At 42.1% G+C, this 19,178-nt stretch overlaps 1 protein-coding gene across 1 annotated transcript in view; it reads left to right on the top strand.

Annotated features, from left to right (window-relative positions):
* Positions 1–19,178, top strand: part of capg (capping protein (actin filament), gelsolin-like) — a 100,883-nt gene that overhangs the window by 60,307 nt on the left and 21,398 nt on the right. The window contains exon 8 of the mRNA NM_001011294.1: positions 3,638–3,764. Coding sequence (NP_001011294.1) covers positions 3,638–3,764 — 127 coding nt within the window. The remainder of the gene's footprint in view (positions 1–3,637; positions 3,765–19,178) is intronic.

Here is a 19,178-nt window from a genome sequence, read left to right as displayed (position 1 = left end):
ATATGCATAAATAATTTTAAAGCAGGGGGGAAGCAGCAGGGAGCGGCCCATAGTATGAGTCATTTGGGGAAGGGCCACAAATGTTTTAGGGGGCCCTGGCTAAGAATGTCTGTGTGTCCTTTGTATTGATGTGAGGGTTCACAGGGGGAGGGGCCATTGGGGGCGTGGGAGGAGGGGGGCCCAAAAAATGTTGTTGTGAGGGGCCCCGTTATTTATGATGGTGTATGAATGTATATAGTTACATAGTTACATAGTTACATAGGGTTGAAAAAAGACCAGTGTCCATCAAGTTCAACCCATCCAAGTAAACCCAGCACACCTAACCCACACCTACCAATCTATACACTCACATACATAAACTATACATACAACCACTAATACTAACTGTAGATATTAGTATCACAATAGCCTTGGATATTCTGATTGTTCAAGAACTCATCCAGGCCCCTCTTAAAGGCATTAACAGAATCTGCCATTACCACATCTCTAGGAAGGGCATTCCACAACCTCACTGCCCTCACCGTGAAAAACCACCTACGCTGCTTTAAATGGAAGCTCTGTTCCTCTAATCTAAAGGGGTGACCTCTGGTGCGTTGATTGTTTTTATGGGAAAAAAGAACATCCCCCATCTGCCTATAATCCCCTCTAATGTACTTGTACAGAGTAATCATGTCCCCTCGCAAGCGCCTCTTTTCCAGAGAAAACAACCTCAACCTCGACAGTCTCACCTCATAGTCTAAATCTTCCATCCCCTTAACCAGTTTAGTTGGACGTCTCTGCACTCTCTCCAGCTCATTAATATCCTTATTAAGGACTGAAGTCCAAAACTGCACCGCATACTCAAGGTGAGGCCTTACCAGGGACCTATAAAGGGGCAAAATTATGTTCTCATCCCTTGAGTCAATGCCCTTTTTTATACAAGACAGCACTTTATTTGCTTTAGTAGCCACAGAATGACACTGCCTGGAATTAGACAACTTGTTATCTACAAAAACCCCTAGATCCTTCTCCATTAAGGATACCCCCAACACACTACCATTCAGTAGATAGTTTGCGTTTATATTATTTCTACCAAAATGCATAACTTTGCACTTATCAACATTGAACCTATATATATATGTATAATATAGTACACAAAATAACATCTTGCAATACTATCTCACTGAACTTCAGCTGGCGCCTCCTCCCCAGGCACAACCCCAGGCCCTCCAGGCTCCTGTGGCCCACCAGGCTCCACCGGCCCCAGAGGCCCCACCACCGGCCCCAGAGGCCCCGGACACCCCCCCCCCCCCCTTGATTCCTCCCCCAGTTTCCCCCCAGGCCCTTGAGTTCTCCCCCCAGGCCCCCGGACTCCCCCCAGGCCAAGCGCTGGGCGCCAGGTTCTCCTGCCCACGAGGGACCATCAGTGCAGGAGGACCTGGCCAACATCAAGGCCGAGCTGGCCCAGCTCCGGGGGGGGAAATAGCCGAACTCAGGAGGGACATGCGAGAACTCAAGGGCAGCAAGCCCTAAGTTTTTTCTTTCCCAGTTTTTTCCCTTTAATTGTTAAAATAAAAGATTTTATTTTTCTACTTTTGAACTGAGTAATGTCTAATTATTTTTCCTTCCTTGATATGGTATTCTATACTTTAATGTAGTTTCCCCTACACTCTTACATTTATCAGTAACAGCATCAATATGCTATATGGGTTAAATGTTTGCAAATATTCTGGCAACAATTTTGTCTTTAGCCCATTTTGCAGAATAGTAAAACTTTAATTAGCGTTAATTAGTACATAGCATATTTTCTGGCGAGTGTGATAACTGCCAATCAAATGTTTTGTTGCCAGAATAATTGCAGTATTATATTTGTCCCCGTTTAATAAAGTGCCCATAACATATTTGCCATTTATTCTGTGTCTAAAATCTCCCACTTAATTTAAGCCACTTTAGCAAACGGACCCTGTCACGGAAACGCCACTCACAGACACGCCTGACACTGGGAAGGGGTACAAGGGGGTTACACTCAGTCACCTTTCACACAGGTTAGACTAACATCAAGCACCCCCAAACACACCACCGCCCCAAATACAACTATTCACTGCCACCATCTATCATTAACAGGCGATAGAAACCTAGTTACCCAAATATTTCATACAAACTTTCTTCCTGCAGTTAGGGTTAGTTCTCACTAATTTAACAGCACACTAGCAGCCACATATATAATATAAATATAAATTTTATATTTAATATTACCAGGGTAAACAGCGCAGTTTTAAAAAGATGTTACAAAAGAGAAACATACATGCAAAACAGTCAATAAAATAAACGAGGATAAAAACACAGAGAAAACCCTAGTACATTACCGAGTTATCTGTTGTGCCCTCTGAGGCAAGAGGTTGAAAGTCCTGAGCCCATCCCCCAACATAAGTTGCATAAGTTGAGGCCTCCAGAATGAGCTAAAGAATACCTGGGCATGCGTGCTTTTATTCCCCGCTGGGCCCCTCCCTCATTACCGTATGCATTAGGAGGGAGTGCCCAGGAACTGGTCACATGACCCCTCCCCTGTAGAGAGCTATACTTATAGAGCCAGTTTCTTTTCATATAATATTGGTACTTGCCAGTACTCAATATTATTATGAAAGTAGAGAATTGTTTTAACCTATATGTGGGCGATCAAAATGATACCAAATATGAGGGGGGTCTCATGTCCCAGTCCCCCAGAACCCATTTCTCCTAACTGGCGGGTATAGGCCGCCCCTGTTTGGTATCATTGGGAAGCCTGGGGCCTCCTCATAAATCCTATGTGATTTATGAGGATGTGGATCTTAAAGCAGCGGAGATATGGATCCATTTCTATAATCCATATTTTCTGTATGCTGTCCCCCTCTGCTGTTCCTAGGCCCACACTTCAACAGATCAAAGACCCCAGCTTCATGCCTCAACGGGCTGGTCCCGCATTGTCTGATGAAGTTGACACCTTCCTGCAGTCCTGGGTTGCATATTTAATTAAGGGTCTCTGCGGGAGCCCGAAACCAGATGTTGATAGTGTGTATTGGGTTAATTAGGGGTGTCTGGTGGACACAACGCAAATGCTGCCATTTTACCTTGTTACAATGCCCGGGCAATATGGCCTGGCATGACAGACCCCTTAGTATTTGGCTAAATATTCTTAAATGCCCCCCCCCCTGTTTTATTATCTCTAGCACTTCTTTTTTTTTCTTACTTAGATTTTTATTGTTTTTTGGGGGTTTTTTGGGCAAATAAACATTTCTACAGCACCTCTCTAGCACTCTGTGCTCTCCCAGGGCAAAATGTCAGCAGTTTTATGCTGCTGATTGTCGCGTGCGTAATGTTGCGACAATTAGCGCTTGCGATAAATAGCGTGCATGCGAAAAATACCGCGCCCGCTATTTATCGTGACAAAACTATCGCATGCAGTACCGCGCGTAAAATAGTGCGAGTGTGCTAATAGTGAATCGTGCGTTAAGTCGCGAAAATTTAGAAGCGATAAAATTTTTAACGCACGCTATAAATAGCGCACGTTAAAACGCACTTTAGTGAATTGGCCCCTATATATTTACTGGCAAACTAAAGGAGTGAGACTTATTCTTTAGAGTGAAACAATGTCTTTCATTAACACTGGCTCACATTGTAGGTGTCAAATGCGAGTGGACAGATGCAAGTAACTCATGTTGGCGATGGTGCTCTCTTCCATAAAGAACAACTGATCTCAGATGACTGCTTTATCTTAGACTGTGTTGGAAAAATCTATGTATGGAAAGGTAGGATATTATGAAATTTACACAGTGAAACAGCAGTGGGATTACAGAGGTGAGTGAAGATTCCAGCAAAGGCACACATATTTTGTTAATCCACAAACCAAAGGTTCACCAAAAATGTTGTTGATAATTGCTGTCTGTAGATATTTGGGTAATATTCCATCCAGTCCTTTTCATTATTATATTGCAATAACATTTCAGAAATTGTGCAATTGTCTTGGTAAAAAAACATGATGTAGAAAGTGCTACACAGCAAACACATCACACTCATTGTAGTGTGGGTGCAAGCTGAGTTCCTAGTGCCATGGAAAGAATACAGTGTAGTAAATCCAATCCAGCAGCACACCACAGTAGTAAAAAGCAGTTGTTTTTATTGTGCCAAAATTTTAAATTTAAAACAACTGGACTTGCTAAGATACCTTGAAAAGTTTTAACACTCATCTGAGTGGCTTCTTTATTTCAAACAAGTGGTAGGGAATTCCCTATCATTTTAAACCCTTGACAGTAATGGTAATACTGTCATCAAAATCCTATCGTAGCAAAACTATTTTATGCAGACGCTAGCTGATTGAGGTGTGAAAGTATGATGCAATCACATTGGTACTATAGAAGTCTTGATGCAAGTTTTTTCTATGTAATCTTTGTGGGTACTGTTTTTTTGATGTGTCATTATTAAGTCATTGACATATAGTAGTTTGCCTCAGCAATAAAGGAGACTAATTTCTAGGGGGGACCTAAGAGTTATCTGATAAATCTTACTTAGTTTTAACCTTTCCTTATCTTTTAAATGTAAACACTGTAAACATTTCTATTATCATATGTATCATAAACAAACTGCAACATTATAAGTGTTTTTTTTTTTTTAATAAACATTACTGTCATGCCAGGCACCATATGGCCCTGGCATGGCAAAGGGTTAACCTCTAGCCCCATCTGGTCTCCCGCATAGACCCTTAATTAAATATGCACCCAGGGACTGCTGGAAAGTGACAAATTCAGCAGAGGGAGCAGACTAGCCATATCCAGCCATTTGTAGGGCGGGAAACCTGGGGCTATTGCTTTCTTTGATCTGTGATCAAAGAGGTCAGTTGGGGACCTAGGAACAGTAGGGGGGGTGCAGCTATCAGAAAATATGGATTATAGGAATGGATAAATATCTCCGCTGCTTTAAGGTCCACATCCTCATAAATCATGTATGATTTATGAGGAGACCCCAGGCTTCCCAATGATACCAAACAGGGGCGGCCTATACCCGCCAGTTAGGAGGAATGGGTTCTGGGGGGCTGGGACATGAGACACCCCTCATATTTGGTATCATTTTGATCGCCCCCATATGGGTTAAGACAAGCCCCTAGTGTCATAATAATATTTGGTACTGGCAAGTACCAATATTATATGACCAGAAACGGGCAGGAGAAGTACAGCTCTCTACAGGGGAGGTCCTGTGACATGCCCCTGGGCACTCCCTCCTCATGAATACAGTAATGAGGGAGGGTCCCAGGAGTAGGATAAAAAGGGGCACAGACCCAGGTACCAGTTAACTCATATTTGGGGCTCCATGTTCTTTTTGGATTGTGTGTTCACTGTTTCTAACTCTGGCCTCGGGAGGGCACAAGATATTCGGTAACGTTTCTCTGTGTTTTTATCCCCTTTTATTTGACTGTTTTGCATGTATATTTCTCTTTTGTAACATCTTTTTAATGCACTGTTTACCCTGGTAATATTAAATATAAAATTTAATAAGTTCTGTCCTTTGGCTCTATATCAATTCCCATGTACCTTGTATGACTGCTCAGGCCTAGAGGTGTATTAACTGCTTGGCTGTGCGTATGCTAATTAGCTAGTGGACTGTCAGTAGGAGAGTGTGTATGTAAATTAACCGTGGTTGCTGGTGTGTGTGTGGAAGTAGTAGAACTATCCCTCACTGCAGTAGGAAGTTGGTGTACGATATATTTGGGTAATTAGGTTTCTATCGCCTGTTAATGATAGATGGTGGCAGCGAAATAGTTGTATTTGCGGCGGTGGTTGGTTTGGGGGTGCTTGATGTTAGTCTAACCTGTGTGAAAGGTGACTGAGTGTAACCCCTTGTTCCCCGTCCCGGTGTCAGGCGCGTCTGTGAGTGGCGTTTTCCTGACTATTGATATATTGAGCAGTGCTTAAAAGGTGATAGGGCAACTGCTTGACCCATTCAAACTAGAAGTTAATTTGCTAAATTCCTTAGCATGTTTAGAGTCCTTCTTGTGAGTGATTAATATGTTTTTTTTATATATTCTTTATTTTTATTTTTTAAATAGTAACACATAAACAGGGTAGTAGACATAAGGGAAGGGAAGGACAGGGATATCAATGGTCCGTTACAGTTATCACAGTTGATATAGTTACAACATTGCGCATTATTTGGATGGTTTACTGCAATTAGGACCATGTACACTAATAAGTAATAATATATTGGCTGTTATACTTACACATAAAAGGGAGAGGGATAAGGGAGTTAGGTAGAACAGAGCAGTTCAGTGGATTAATGTTTTTTTATTTACACAATGGTCCAGGTAGAAGGATGGGGGACAATCAGACCAGTCACTGGATCAGCTTGGTAATGGTGTTAATTTCAGTAGCTTTTTCACTTCTGTAAAAGGCATCCAACCTTTTATTAGACCTATGTAATAGCCTAAACAACAGGTTCTAAGAGAGTTCCACAACTTCACTGACCTCACTCTAAATATATCTTTCATCATCTCAAGATCTCCAATCTGAATGGATGACCATAAGTTTTCTGCAAGGACCAACTGGTGGATAAAGCATCCAGGAGTTTATTGAATGGTCCCCTTGTTAATTTATGCAAACTTAGCAAACCTAGTAGCAACTTAGAAGTTCTTCTTTGGACATTCCCTATTACATTAAAAGAAAACTATACCCCCAGAATGAATACTTCAAGGGAAAACATGTTTATTTTAAAATGCATTAGGAATAGAGCTTATTCAGCAGAGTCCTGCTTTGAAATCCATTTTTCAAAAGTGCCAACAATTTTTTTAATATTTAATTTTAAAATTTCAAAATTAAAGCCCCCTGCAGTGTTCACACCTCAGACTGGCTCAGACTGTAATCACCCACATTGTTCACCCACATTGATCACCTGTTTACACACAGGTAGCATAGGGCAGGCAGAGTATGGCACACACAGGCAGCTAAGAGCAGGCACAGTATGGCACACACAGGCAGCATAGGGCAGGTAGAGTATGGCAAACACAGGCAGGGTAGGGCAGGTTGAGTATGGCACACGCAGGCAGCTAAGGACAGGCCGGGTATGGCACACACAGGCAGCATAGGGCAGGTAGAGTATGACACACACAGGCAGGGTAGGGCAGGCATTAAATGGTCCCTAAGGTGTATAATTAAGTGCTGGGGGTTGCTGTGTTATCCACATGTAAGGAGGAGGCATATAGATTTAAGGGTGTTGTCATGATATAGGCCTGTAAGGGTTAATCAAGCAGGCCAAGGTATCCCAAAATCTTCCAGAAATGTGCCAGAAAGAGATATATAACAGTCCTCTGGTCACTAGGGTCTGGAACCAGCCATGTGGAATGGAACTCTAATCCCTGGCTGATAAGAGCCATGCCATGTGGGGGAGTGAAAGCCCACATGGGGGTGAATTAGAGTTCACATTGGGATCCATCATAGGTGATATGGAGGTCACACCATAACCCAAACTCACAAACATTTATTGTCCCAGAACCCATACTATTTATACTAGAGGTACCAAAACCTGAGTATATGTTTAATTTAAGATGGCCTTTCATACGGGTCCAAACATCGCTGAATTTGGTTTCTCGGTTTGTCAGATAGAGTATCTGGGCAGGGGCAGGTCACACAGTAGTGATATTTAGTCTGTATGGGACTGGTGGGATAATTTAGAATTGATGAATCTAATTTCATCTTTCTATTATGTTCCCACAAGGAGTTATGGACATTGGTATCATTGGACCAGTCCATACACTCAGTCCATACACAGGAGGCCATAAAACTCACACTGTGTCCTGCTAATGGTGACACCCCTTGCATTCCTGAGGGAGGGGGGAGTGTCCAGTTACCTGATCCCCTGCAAACTGGGATAAATAGTCAGCTCTTCTGACTATACGCTGATATTCTGTGGAGGACCAATTTCTATCGGAAGTTTATCCTGTGGTTTCCCCTTGCCTCCAGGACTAGAAGGACTTTGCTTGGTATAGTATAGGACTTCTATATTTTTCCCTTTTATTTTAAAACTGTTTGTACTTGTTTTATCGTATGTCCTTTTTTGTAACATCTTGTTTTAAACTTGCACTGTTATACTTTTTATAATATTAAATATAAAATTTAATAAGTTTGTCCTTGATGCTCTAAAACGTACCTAACCTCTGAGTGTGTAACTGTGTTGTGTGCCTTAGCCCTCTGTATGCTGTGTGCTGATTAACCCTTTGACTGCTGGTAAGGAGAGTGTGTGTGTCGGTTCTTTACATTAACCCTTTCTCTACCAGTGTGCTTGGCATCTCTCATCGCCAGTGTAAGAAGTATGAGAGTGGTGGCAGCAAGTTGTGTATGAGTTTGTGAGCGTTGGTTGGTCTTTGGGGTGCTGTGATGCTAGTCTGACCTGTGTGTCAGGTGTGTAAGACTGAGCAGGGGACCCTCTAGACAGCTTATTCCTATTCACATTGTTCACTGGGGGACTTAAATTTAATTGCATCGCCCTATGAGGTAAGGGTAGGTTCAACGGGGTCTTATTACTCAGTCACATTGTTCACTGGAGGACTTGATTTTAATTGCACAATAGACTTATAAGCGTTGATTCACTAAGGTTCGTTAAAACGAGCTCTATTTATAGCATGCGTTAAAATTTTTATTGCGTCTTATTTTTCGAGTCTTAACGCACGATTCACTAAAAGGATACTTGCGTTAATTTAGACAGGATGCTGTTTGCGTTATTTAAATCATAAAGACTATTTTCGTGCGGTATTTGACACAACGCGTGCTACTTTCCGCAGGCAACGCACATGCGCTACTTGCGTGCGCACTAATTAACATACGAATGGTAATTGGCGCATACGGTGCCACATAACTAGCGCCATTTTGCGCATTTGCGCTGGGAGAGGGCGGAAGGTGGTGGTGCGCAATTGTCAGAGCAACATATAAAGCGATGGAGAGCAGTGTGGGAGCCAGCAGAGGGAAAAAGGTGACAAAAAGGAGGGAACACCTTGCAAGTGTTCCAGCTGCCTTGTCACATAGCTCTGGCAGTGACACTGAGAGATTGAGGCCTGGCTTCATCATCAGCCCAGATGTGTCAGATGTGGAGGGCACTGACAGGGATTATCGGCCAGAGGAAGCCAGTGGAGAGGAGAGTTTTCGGAGTTTGAAAATGAGGCTCTTGTGGAGAGGCTTGTGCCGGTATTTCATCAAATTATCAGCAAATATGAGGCAAGACACTGACAGCTGTTAAAAACAAGGCATGGAGGGACATAGCAGACCACGTAAACAGCATTGGGGTCTGTCTGGGCAGTGTCCAACACTGCAAGAAGCACTACCAGGACATAAAGAGTGTCCTGAAGAAAAAGCTGGCAGAGGACTCCAGATACAGGTAAATATCTTACATTCATCTTACTATTTAACACTTGCTCATCTGCTTTTCTTCTCAATCGGCTTTTCCTTTTGGCTTACTGTCTTTCCTTCCTTTTTGGCTTCTTTCCTACTTACTTTAATTTTATGTAATGTATGTATGGCACGCCTATTATTATGTCCTCAAAGCTGTGGAGTAGAACAACAAATTAGGACAGTAAATAGGGGGGGCATTTAAGAAATATTTCCCAAAATACTTAATGCCCTGTACTCTCCTTTATCAAGGAGGATTATTGTGGAAGCATTGTTTAATACAGAGTATAAGGGCTCTCCCTTATACTCTGTATTAAACAATGCTTCCACAATAATCCTCCTTGATAAAGGAGAGTACAGGGCATTAAGTATTTTGGGAAGTTAGCGAGGCAACTTAGCAGCAACTTGCAGCATTTTAGTAGGGTTAGTGTCAGAGCATGGCTTAGTATTGTTACACTTGAAAGTAAAGGGAATTGATTGTGGCAATAATGAGTAACAAAAAGTGACTTCGTTGTTATGGTTTGCTTATTGGAGCCAACACAATAAAAGTATTCCTATATTTTATTTAGATCTGGAACTGGAGGTGGCCCTGCAAAGAAAGTGTTTCTTACAAAATATGAGGAGCTGCTCCTCCCTTTTCTGCACACAGAGAGTGTGAGCGGTGTGTCCGGCACCTTAGATTCGGACAGGAATGTTGGCCAAGGTGTATTTACTCTTGCACAGAAGCTTAATATTAATGTTATACAATGTTTTCAACAACAGATTCATCCTTACCACAACCTGGCACAAGCAGACACAGACAATCGTCATCTGCTCCGATTCCAGGTATTTTTGTTACCAAATTTTGTTGGACCTGTGTTTTGTGTCAGGCTTGTGCAGTGGCATAATAGTGTTTCAATTACAGAAGTGCAGTGTATTGCTAATAAGATAGGTGTGTTATTGTAAGTGTGTCTTGCTGGGTTAGGTGCAGTCAGTTCATATTGTACTTTTGCACAGCAAATCTTTTCAACTTGATTTTGCCCTTGCACTCTGTATGGCAAAACATTTTACCTTTTTAGCTCATTTGGAAGGAATCAATGTCCACTAATAGTTTTTGCAAAATAACTTGTTCATGGTTTAAAACAAATGACAAATTATCCATGAAGTTTGCCTGGCATCATGAGCATAATAAGAAAAATTAAATAAAGTCTTTTTCTTGTTGAAAAAAGGTGGCCACAGACGCTCTGCTGAACACTCCTCATCTCTGCCCCACTCCCCACAATGTGATCCTGCAATTGAAGGGGAAACTTTTAGTGGGGAGGCAAGTGAGAGAGGGTCACAGGTATGTAGCAGCAACGTGGCCTTGTTTTCAGATGAGGAGCCGGCCAACATTTCCCAGCAGCAGGTCACAACCCACCCCAGAACCAGCACAGCTAATGTGGCCCCCCAGGAACCTGAGAAAGATAGGTTCCACAAATCCCTAATTAGGCATAATAAAACATTAATGAAAAAGTTGGACACATTGCATGTGGACTTGTGTGCCTACAATGCCAGTCAGGCACACCAAGCTGCAAACAAGGCTGCCATGTTAAGCCTCCAACAGGAGAGTCAGGCATGCCAAGCTGCACAAGAGGCTGCCATGTTAAGCCTGCAAGAGGAGCGTTTAGAAGTCCAACGTCAAAAAGTGGCATTGTTGGCTAGGCAAAATTCTCTCCTAGAGCAACAAATTGCATTGCAAGAAAAGGCACAAAAGGAAATTCAGCCAACATTCTCTACCAGTAGAGCTAGTGGTCAGAGCTTTAGCTACCGCTCCTGCAGCTCCCACTTGGCAGCTTCGTAAAAGAAAATAAATGTGCCACATTAGGGATCTGTGGAACCTATCTTTTCTTAGGCCTATGTTCTTTTGTAAATATTTCTTTCTGTTTTTGCTATTTGTGTTGGGGGTGGGGGAATCACCTGCTCAAAGCATTTCTTTTGGAAGTGGGCAACTAATTCCCTGTAAATAAAACCTTTTTTTTTGGAGAAGTTGTTTGGTATTTCTTGTTTATGGGATTAAAGATTGTAGGTACTTACAGGAAAAGTAATTGGTAACAATTTGTCCCCAGACTTCATTCCCTCTGGAATCCGCACCTCGGATCTTGGGGATGTATGGAGTCATCCAGGTCCTCAGCCACATCGCCTGGTAAGCCATGGCGGTTCGCCAGATTGTGCAGTACAGCACACGCAGCCAAAATTTGGGAAACTTTAGAGGGGCTGTACATTAGGCTGCCTCCCGACTTATCCAGGCAGCGGAAGCGACTTTTAAGAACCACAAAGGTCCGCTCAATCACAGACCGCGCTCTGACATTGTGCTTCATTAAAAGCACACTCAGCCGTTTACGCGGCCTGTGAATGGGTGTGATGGGTGTGATTTGTCCTGTCTCAAAAGCATCGTAAAGTGCGGACTGCCTTAGGATGTAAGCATCGTGAGAGGAGCCAGGGAACCCAGACACGATGCTCAGGATGTTCAAATGTGCATCGCACACCACTTGCACATTGAGGGAGTGGTAGCTTTTCCTGTTGCGGAAAATGTGCTCCCTGTCTTGGGGGGGGGTTTAATGCCACATGGGTGCAATCAATTGCACCCAACACATTGGGGGTGCCACTTACCCCATAAAACTGCCTTTTCACGGCGTTCCACTCGTTCAGATTTTTGGCATGATGAAATTCCCAGACACAGAGCATATGGCGTCCAGGACCTGGCCAAGGCACCGTGAAAAGGTAGGCTGTGACACCCCCCCATAAACCCCCCCAACCCTCTGGAAACTGCCAGTGGCCAAAAAGTGCAGGGAGCACAGCAGTTTGACCATTCCAGGAATGGCACAGCTTCTGCGAGTCAATCGCTGCAGGGAAGGCTCAAGCAGCTCATACAGGCTGGATATTGCCATCCTATTGAGCCTGTAGCGCCTGACCACTTCATCCTCGCTTAAGCCCTCTAAAGTGGCCCTTTCACGAAAAAAACGAGGCCGCATCACTCTGGAAGGCTTGGGGGACTTGATGTTCCTCCTCCAAATCGAGCAAAAACCCCACTGCAAACTCCATTTTGCCTTTTTCCACAAAAAGATGAAAAATGTGCTCTGCACAACGCCTCCCCCAGTTGGGCGCTAAATACGCAGAGATTAATGCATTTAATACTTCATGCGCTTTTGTGAATCATGTGTTACTATTCTTTTTATTCGCTAATTAACGCAAAGCGTTAAAATTAACGCGTTCGGTTGCACGCTATTTAACACACGCGATATGCGACTTAACGCATGGGACAATACTTTAGTGAATCACACGTTTTTTTGCATCAGTTTTAATGCAAAAAAGCATGCGATATCGCTTATCGCACTTTAGTGAATCAACCCTATAATGTTAATAGGCAGTGTAGGACTCACGTAAAATGAGGGGCCTTGACTTGGCACGTGAGCTTACATATTTTGGCCAAAGTGTGGTACTAACAACAATTTTTTTTTTTTTAAATATTTTTAAAGGCAAACTGAGTGCAGGCAATTTTTTTTTTCTATTTACCTACTGGATATATCTTATGTGGTGCTCCATTGTGAGGCACATTCACTCCATTTTGGGTTTTGTGGTTTGCTTCTGCAGCACCTTGTTGAGATGTGAGGTGCAGTTACTCCAGTGCGAGTCTTGTAGCATATGACTTCAGCTTCTACTGGGGCTGTGAGGTTATTGTTAGCGTTCCTGGAAGATACTTCTCATGTCTATTTTGGCTCTCCCTCCTGGTTCAAAACCTTGGCACTCTCAGAACTTGTCTCTCCCCTCTTGGACTGATTTAAGGCAACAACCAGGATAGAGGTTTGCGAATAAGGTGGTAAATCCAACAAATCTCTCTCCACTTTTATTTTGTCTCAATATCACCACTTTTGTGAATTCCCCCCTATGAGTTTGTGCAAGAATGGTTTTATGCATAACAGATCTTGCTTTTATTAGTTGGTGACAGGGAAACCTTGACACTGGGACTGCGATGGATGTCATCTACTTGGACTTTACTAAAGCCAATATTCTTCAATTTTTTAGTTTTAGTTAGTTTTAGTTAGTTTAGTTAGTTAGTTTTAGTTATAGTTTACTAAAGCCAATATTCTTCAATTTTTTAAGAGTGGTGGTAAATGGAACATTTTCTAATTGGACCAGTGTTGTTAGTGGAGTACCGCAGTGGTCTCTCCTTGGACCTTTGTTTGTCAACTTGTTTATTAAAGGGGACCTGTCACCCTAAGAAATAATTCCAATTTCTTTTTTATTGTGTTTGTTAAGCAAAATTAACTGCACATACTATATAAATTATATACATCTTGTTTCCTTCAGTATTTTTAAATGTTTTTATAATGGATTTGAATGTGTTAATATAAAAATGAATTTTGGCTTCATGTTTAATTTAAAAAAAGGACTTTTATTATACAGCATTTCATGTCTGGGTGACAGGTCCACTTTAATGACCTGGATTTAAATCCTGCATTGAAAGTACTGTTTCTATTTTTGCTGATGATTCTAAATTGCGGAAAACTATAAATTCTACTAAATAGTAAAATAGTAACATAGTAAGTTGGGTTGAAAAAAGGCATACGTCCATCACGTTCAACCATAATGCCTATATCTAACCTGACTAGACTACTAGTTGATCCAGAAGAAGGCAAAAAACCCCATCTGAAGCCTCTCTAATTTGCCGCAGAGGGAAAAAAATTCCTTCCTGACTCCAAGATGGCAATCGGACCAATCCCTGGATCAACTTGTACTAAGAGCTATCTCCCATAACCCTGTATTCCCTCACTTGCTAAGAATCCATCCAGCCCCTTCTTAAAGTTATATAATGTATCAGCCAGTACAACTGATTCGGGGAGGGAATTCCACAACTTCACAGCTCTCACAGTAAAAAATCCTTTCCGAATATTTAAATGGAACCTCCCTTCTTCTAAACGGAGTGGGTGCCCTCGTGTCTGTTGGAAGGACCTACTGGTAAATAAAACATTAGAAAGGTTATTATATGATCCCCTTATATATTTATACATAGTTATCATGTCACCTCTTAAGCGCCTCTTCTCCAGTGTAAACAGACCCAACTTGGCCAGTCTTTCTTCATAACTGAGACTTTCCATACCCTTTACCAACTTAGTTGCCCTTCTCTGGACCCTCTCTAACTCAATAATGTCCCGTTTGAGCACTGGAGACCAAAACTGAACAGCATATTCTAGATGGGGCCTTACCAGTGCTCTGTAAAGGGGAATAATAACCCCCTCCTCCCGTGAATCTATACCCCTTTTAATACAGCTCAAAACCTTGTTTGCCCTTGCAGCTGCTGCCTGGCATTGCTTGCTACAGCCAAGTTTATTATCTACAAGGACTCCAAGGTCCTTCTCCATTATGGATTTGCCTAGTGCAGTCCCATTAAGGGTATACGGGGCTTGCATATTTTTACATCCCAGATGCATGACCTTACATTTATCCACATTAAATCACATCTGCCACTTAGCTGCCCAGATTGCCAGTTGGTCAAGATCCTGCTGCAAGGATGTCACATCCTGGATAGAATTGACTGGTCTGCAGAGTTTTGTGTCATCTGCAAACACGGATACATTACTCATATTACCCTCCCCCAAGTCATTTATGAACAAATTAAACAAAAGTGGACCCAGTACAGAACCCTGAAGGACCCCACTGAGAACATTATTCCAAGTAGAGAATGTACCATGAACAACCACCCTCTGTACCCAATCCTGTAGCCAGTTTTCAATCCATGTGCAAATGACTTCACTAAGACCAATAGACCTTAGCTTAGAAAGCAGTCGTTTGTGGGGAACGGTATCAAATGCTTTGGCAAAATCCAAGTAGATTATATCTACTGCATCCCCACTGTCCAGCTTCTTACTTACCTCATCATAAAAAGCAATTAAACTGGTCTGACATGACCTGTCCTTCATAAAGCCATGCTGATTACTGCTCATAATGGCATTCTCCAGTACATAATTTTGTATGTGATCCCTTAACAAGCTTTCAAATAACTTGCCCACCACGGATGTCAAACTTACAGGCCTATAATTGCCAGGCTGAGATCTTACTCCCTTTTTAAATATAGGAATGACATTCGCCTTCTTCCAATCCCTAGGTACCACACCTGACGAAAGCGAGTCTGAGAATATCAGAAACAGAGGTCACTGTAATTCTGCCTCTAGCTCTCTCAGTACCCGAGGGTGTATTCCATCTGGCCCAGATGCCTTGTTTACATTAATCGTGTGTAACCCTTTAAGCACCATATCCTGTGCCAACCACTGTGTAGTTGGAGCTGAGGCAACAGTGCAGCTATTGGGTGGGACTTGGCCCACTGGCTCCTCTATTGTATACACAGAAGAAAAGAACTGGTTAAGCACATCTGTCTTTTCTGTATCCACTGTAACCATATTGTTACTATAACTCAATGGGGCCACACCCTCAACCTGCATCTTTTTACTATTAATATACTTGAAAAACTTTTTGGGGTTAGTCTTGGCCTCGGGCGCGATGCGCTCCTCATTTTCTATCTTTGCCTTCCGGATTCCTGTTTTACAACACTTGTTATAGTGTTTATATTTATTAAACGCAGCTACTGTCCCCCTCTGACTTATATTTCTTAAAAGCTTTTCTTTTTTTCCCTATTAACTTCTTTACCTCAGAGTTAAGCCACATAGGGTGATTCTTAACCCTTCTACTTTTTCTTATTAATGGAATAAATTGAGAACAGTAATGATTTAATATCATTTTAAATGACAACCATTTCTGCTCTGTGTTTTTATCAGAAAACATAATGCCCCAATCTATGCCCTGAAGCACTGCCCTTAAGGAGCTAAAATTTGCCTTCCTAAAATTCAGTGTCTTTGTTGCCCCAGTGTAAATTTGTTTCCTGCACCAAACATCAAATGAAATAACATTATGATCACTATTACCCAGGGGTTCAACCACTTGCACATTTGCTATACGTTCTGGGTCATTAGAGAACACTAGATCCAGTATAGCATGGTTCCTGGTTGGCTCCTCAACAACCTGTGACATAAAGTTGTCATGCAGCAAGTTTATAAACTTGTTCCCATTTACTGTCCTGGCAGTACTATGGCTCCAGTCAATATCAGGATAATTAAAATCCCCCATTATTATCACTTGCCCCAAACTAGCAGCCTTTTCTATTTGCAACAGGAGCTGAGCCTCCTCCTCCTCACTTACATTAGGGGGTCTATAGCATACCCCTACAAGTAGTTTGGTAGATTCTTTACTATCTGTGAGAAGCTCAACCCATAAGGATTCAGCTCCCTCTGTTACCCCCATCACTTCCTCTTTAATATTTGCTTTTAATTCCTGCTTAACGAACAGACACACTCCTCCTCCTTTTCTATTGCCCCTGTCCCTCCGAAACAATGTATAACCCCCAATATTAACTGCCCAGTCATGAGACTCATTCAACCAAGTTTCAGCAACACCAATCACGTCATATTTCCGCTCCAACGCCAATGGTAGTAAGTTATACACAAAATGGTAGTGTGTTGGGGGTACCCCTAACTGCATAAAAAAGGACATTAACTAAAGAAAAGAAAACATAATTTTGACTATTTATAGATCTGGTAAAGCCTCACCTTAAGTATGCAGTGCAGTCCTTAAGGAGATTAAGAATCTGGAGAGAGTACAGAGAGTACAGAGACATGCAACTAAACTGGTGAAAAGGATGGAAGGTAGTAACTATGAGGTTAGACGAAGGTTGGGGTTGCGTTCTCTGGAAAAAAGGCACTTACAAGGGGACCTGATTACTCTTTACAAGTACATTATAGGGTATTCTAGACAGATTGGGGGTATTCTTGTTTCCTATAAAAATGATCAGTGCACCAAAGGCCACCCCTTTAGATTAGAGGAACAGAACTTCCATTTGAAGGTTGTCATGTTGGAGCAGTAAAGGGTTAAGTTTTCAATTTAGAAAGTCTGTTTGGAATCCACATTTGAGGGAAAACCTTCACAGTAGGGGGTAATTCACAAATACCCCCTAAAAGACGGTGAAGATGGACTGTCTGGCTAGGGGACTGTGAGGTGTGAAGAGCCAGACAGGGCCAAATGAATCAACAAGGTAACTAAATTATCATACCTGTGCTACAGTGTTGTATTCTATCTCAAGGCAGATTCTTAATTAATATATAAAATAAATATCTTTCACCAAAGATAAAAATAATGGCGCCCAGCCATAAGCTTGTAGCTAGGGCTCACCACAGACTCCAAACACTCCCATGTTATGATGATCCATTTCGGGATTATCCAATATTCTGATAAAACCAGAATACTATGTATTCTATCAATGGCCCAGACAACTGGGAAGATATATGCCTTTGGGGACCAAGCTGCTCGGGAGGTATATGTCGCTATTTCGTCCGTCCCCCCGGAACAGGAATTAGATAGGACCATTTTATTGGTTTGTATGTAGGTTTCTGCATTTTCATCCCTTTTTATTTTATAACTGCTTGCAACTTGTATGTCATTTTGTAACATTAACTGTTTTTATATAATATATGCACTGTCCACTTTGATTTATTAAATATAAAATTTAATAAGTTTTTCTTTGTGCTCTAAATGAATCTTTATGCCTTTAGCAGAGTGTGTATGTTAAAGGTGTTTTAACCCTTTGCTAGTTAGGGGTCTGCTTAACTCTTTGTTTGCTTGCTGGAACATTGTATGTTGTCTGTAGACCAACTTGCAGTGAGAGCTGTGAAGTTCTGGAATTCCCTCCCCGAATCAGTTGTGCTGGCTGATACATAATATAACTTTAAGAAGGGGCTGGATGGATTCTTAGCAAGTGAGGGAATACAGGGTTATGGGAGATAGCTCTAGTTGATCCAGGGACTGGTCCGATTGCCATCTTGGAGTCAGGAAGGAATTTTTTCCCCTCTGCGGCAAATTAGAGAGGCTTCAGATTGGGTTTTTTGCCTTCCTCTGGATCAACTAGTAGTTAGGCAGGTTATATATAGGCATTATGGTAGAACTTGATGGACGTTTGTCTTTTTTCAACCCAACTTACTATGTTACTATGTTACTTGCATTGTCTGATGGAGTGTCTGCTAGAGTGCTTTGCTAGAAAGTCTAGGGTGATTTGCCTCTGTGAAGCATCAGTGTGCTATAGAACATCTAGACTTGGGTGCTTGCAGCCTTTTAAACGCGGTGGTGGCAGTTATTAATTTTAGGCGGGTTGGGGCTGTTTGGGGTTAATTGCATGAGTTACCGAGAAACTGTGTAGTTGATGTGTTAACCCTTACAGTTGCCCGCTTGGTCACGTATGTCTGTGGTGGCGTTCGTGACAAAGAAGCGTAGGGGGTTTTTCACGGTGCCAACAGTGAGATTGTGGAATGGCTTTCCGAGTGATGTTGGATTTTATTAATGTCAAGAGTGGTTTGGTTGATTTCTTGAACAGCTACAGGGAGGAACTGGAAATGAAAGTAATTTTCCAGGCCGCTTTACCTTGCAGTCAGATAACAAATCAGCCACTCCCTCTTCCAAAGCTAAACACACCTCCCCCAACTGATTGTTCAGTATTCTCTAGCATTGCTTTCAATTAAGCTGCCATGTGAAGTGCATGATGTCATCTGTTGCTGCCTTATCATGGCTGCTGCAGTCAGGAGGGAAAGTGATTTGAAAAAAAAAGATTTCTGCTGAGAAGCAGAATTTCATTGAGAAGCTTCACACAGGAAACTGTACAGAACTCTGGAGAAAGACATATAGAGGTGGTAATCTAGGTATAGACAGGGAATCTGTGTGTAGGCTCTGTGTCATAGTGAGTTA

This window comes from Xenopus tropicalis, chromosome 7 (genome assembly GCF_000004195.4).
Source record: "Xenopus tropicalis strain Nigerian chromosome 7, UCB_Xtro_10.0, whole genome shotgun sequence".
In the NCBI taxonomy this organism is placed as follows: Eukaryota; Metazoa; Chordata; class Amphibia; order Anura; family Pipidae; genus Xenopus; species Xenopus tropicalis.
This window is presented reverse-complemented; position numbering and strand designations above follow the sequence as displayed.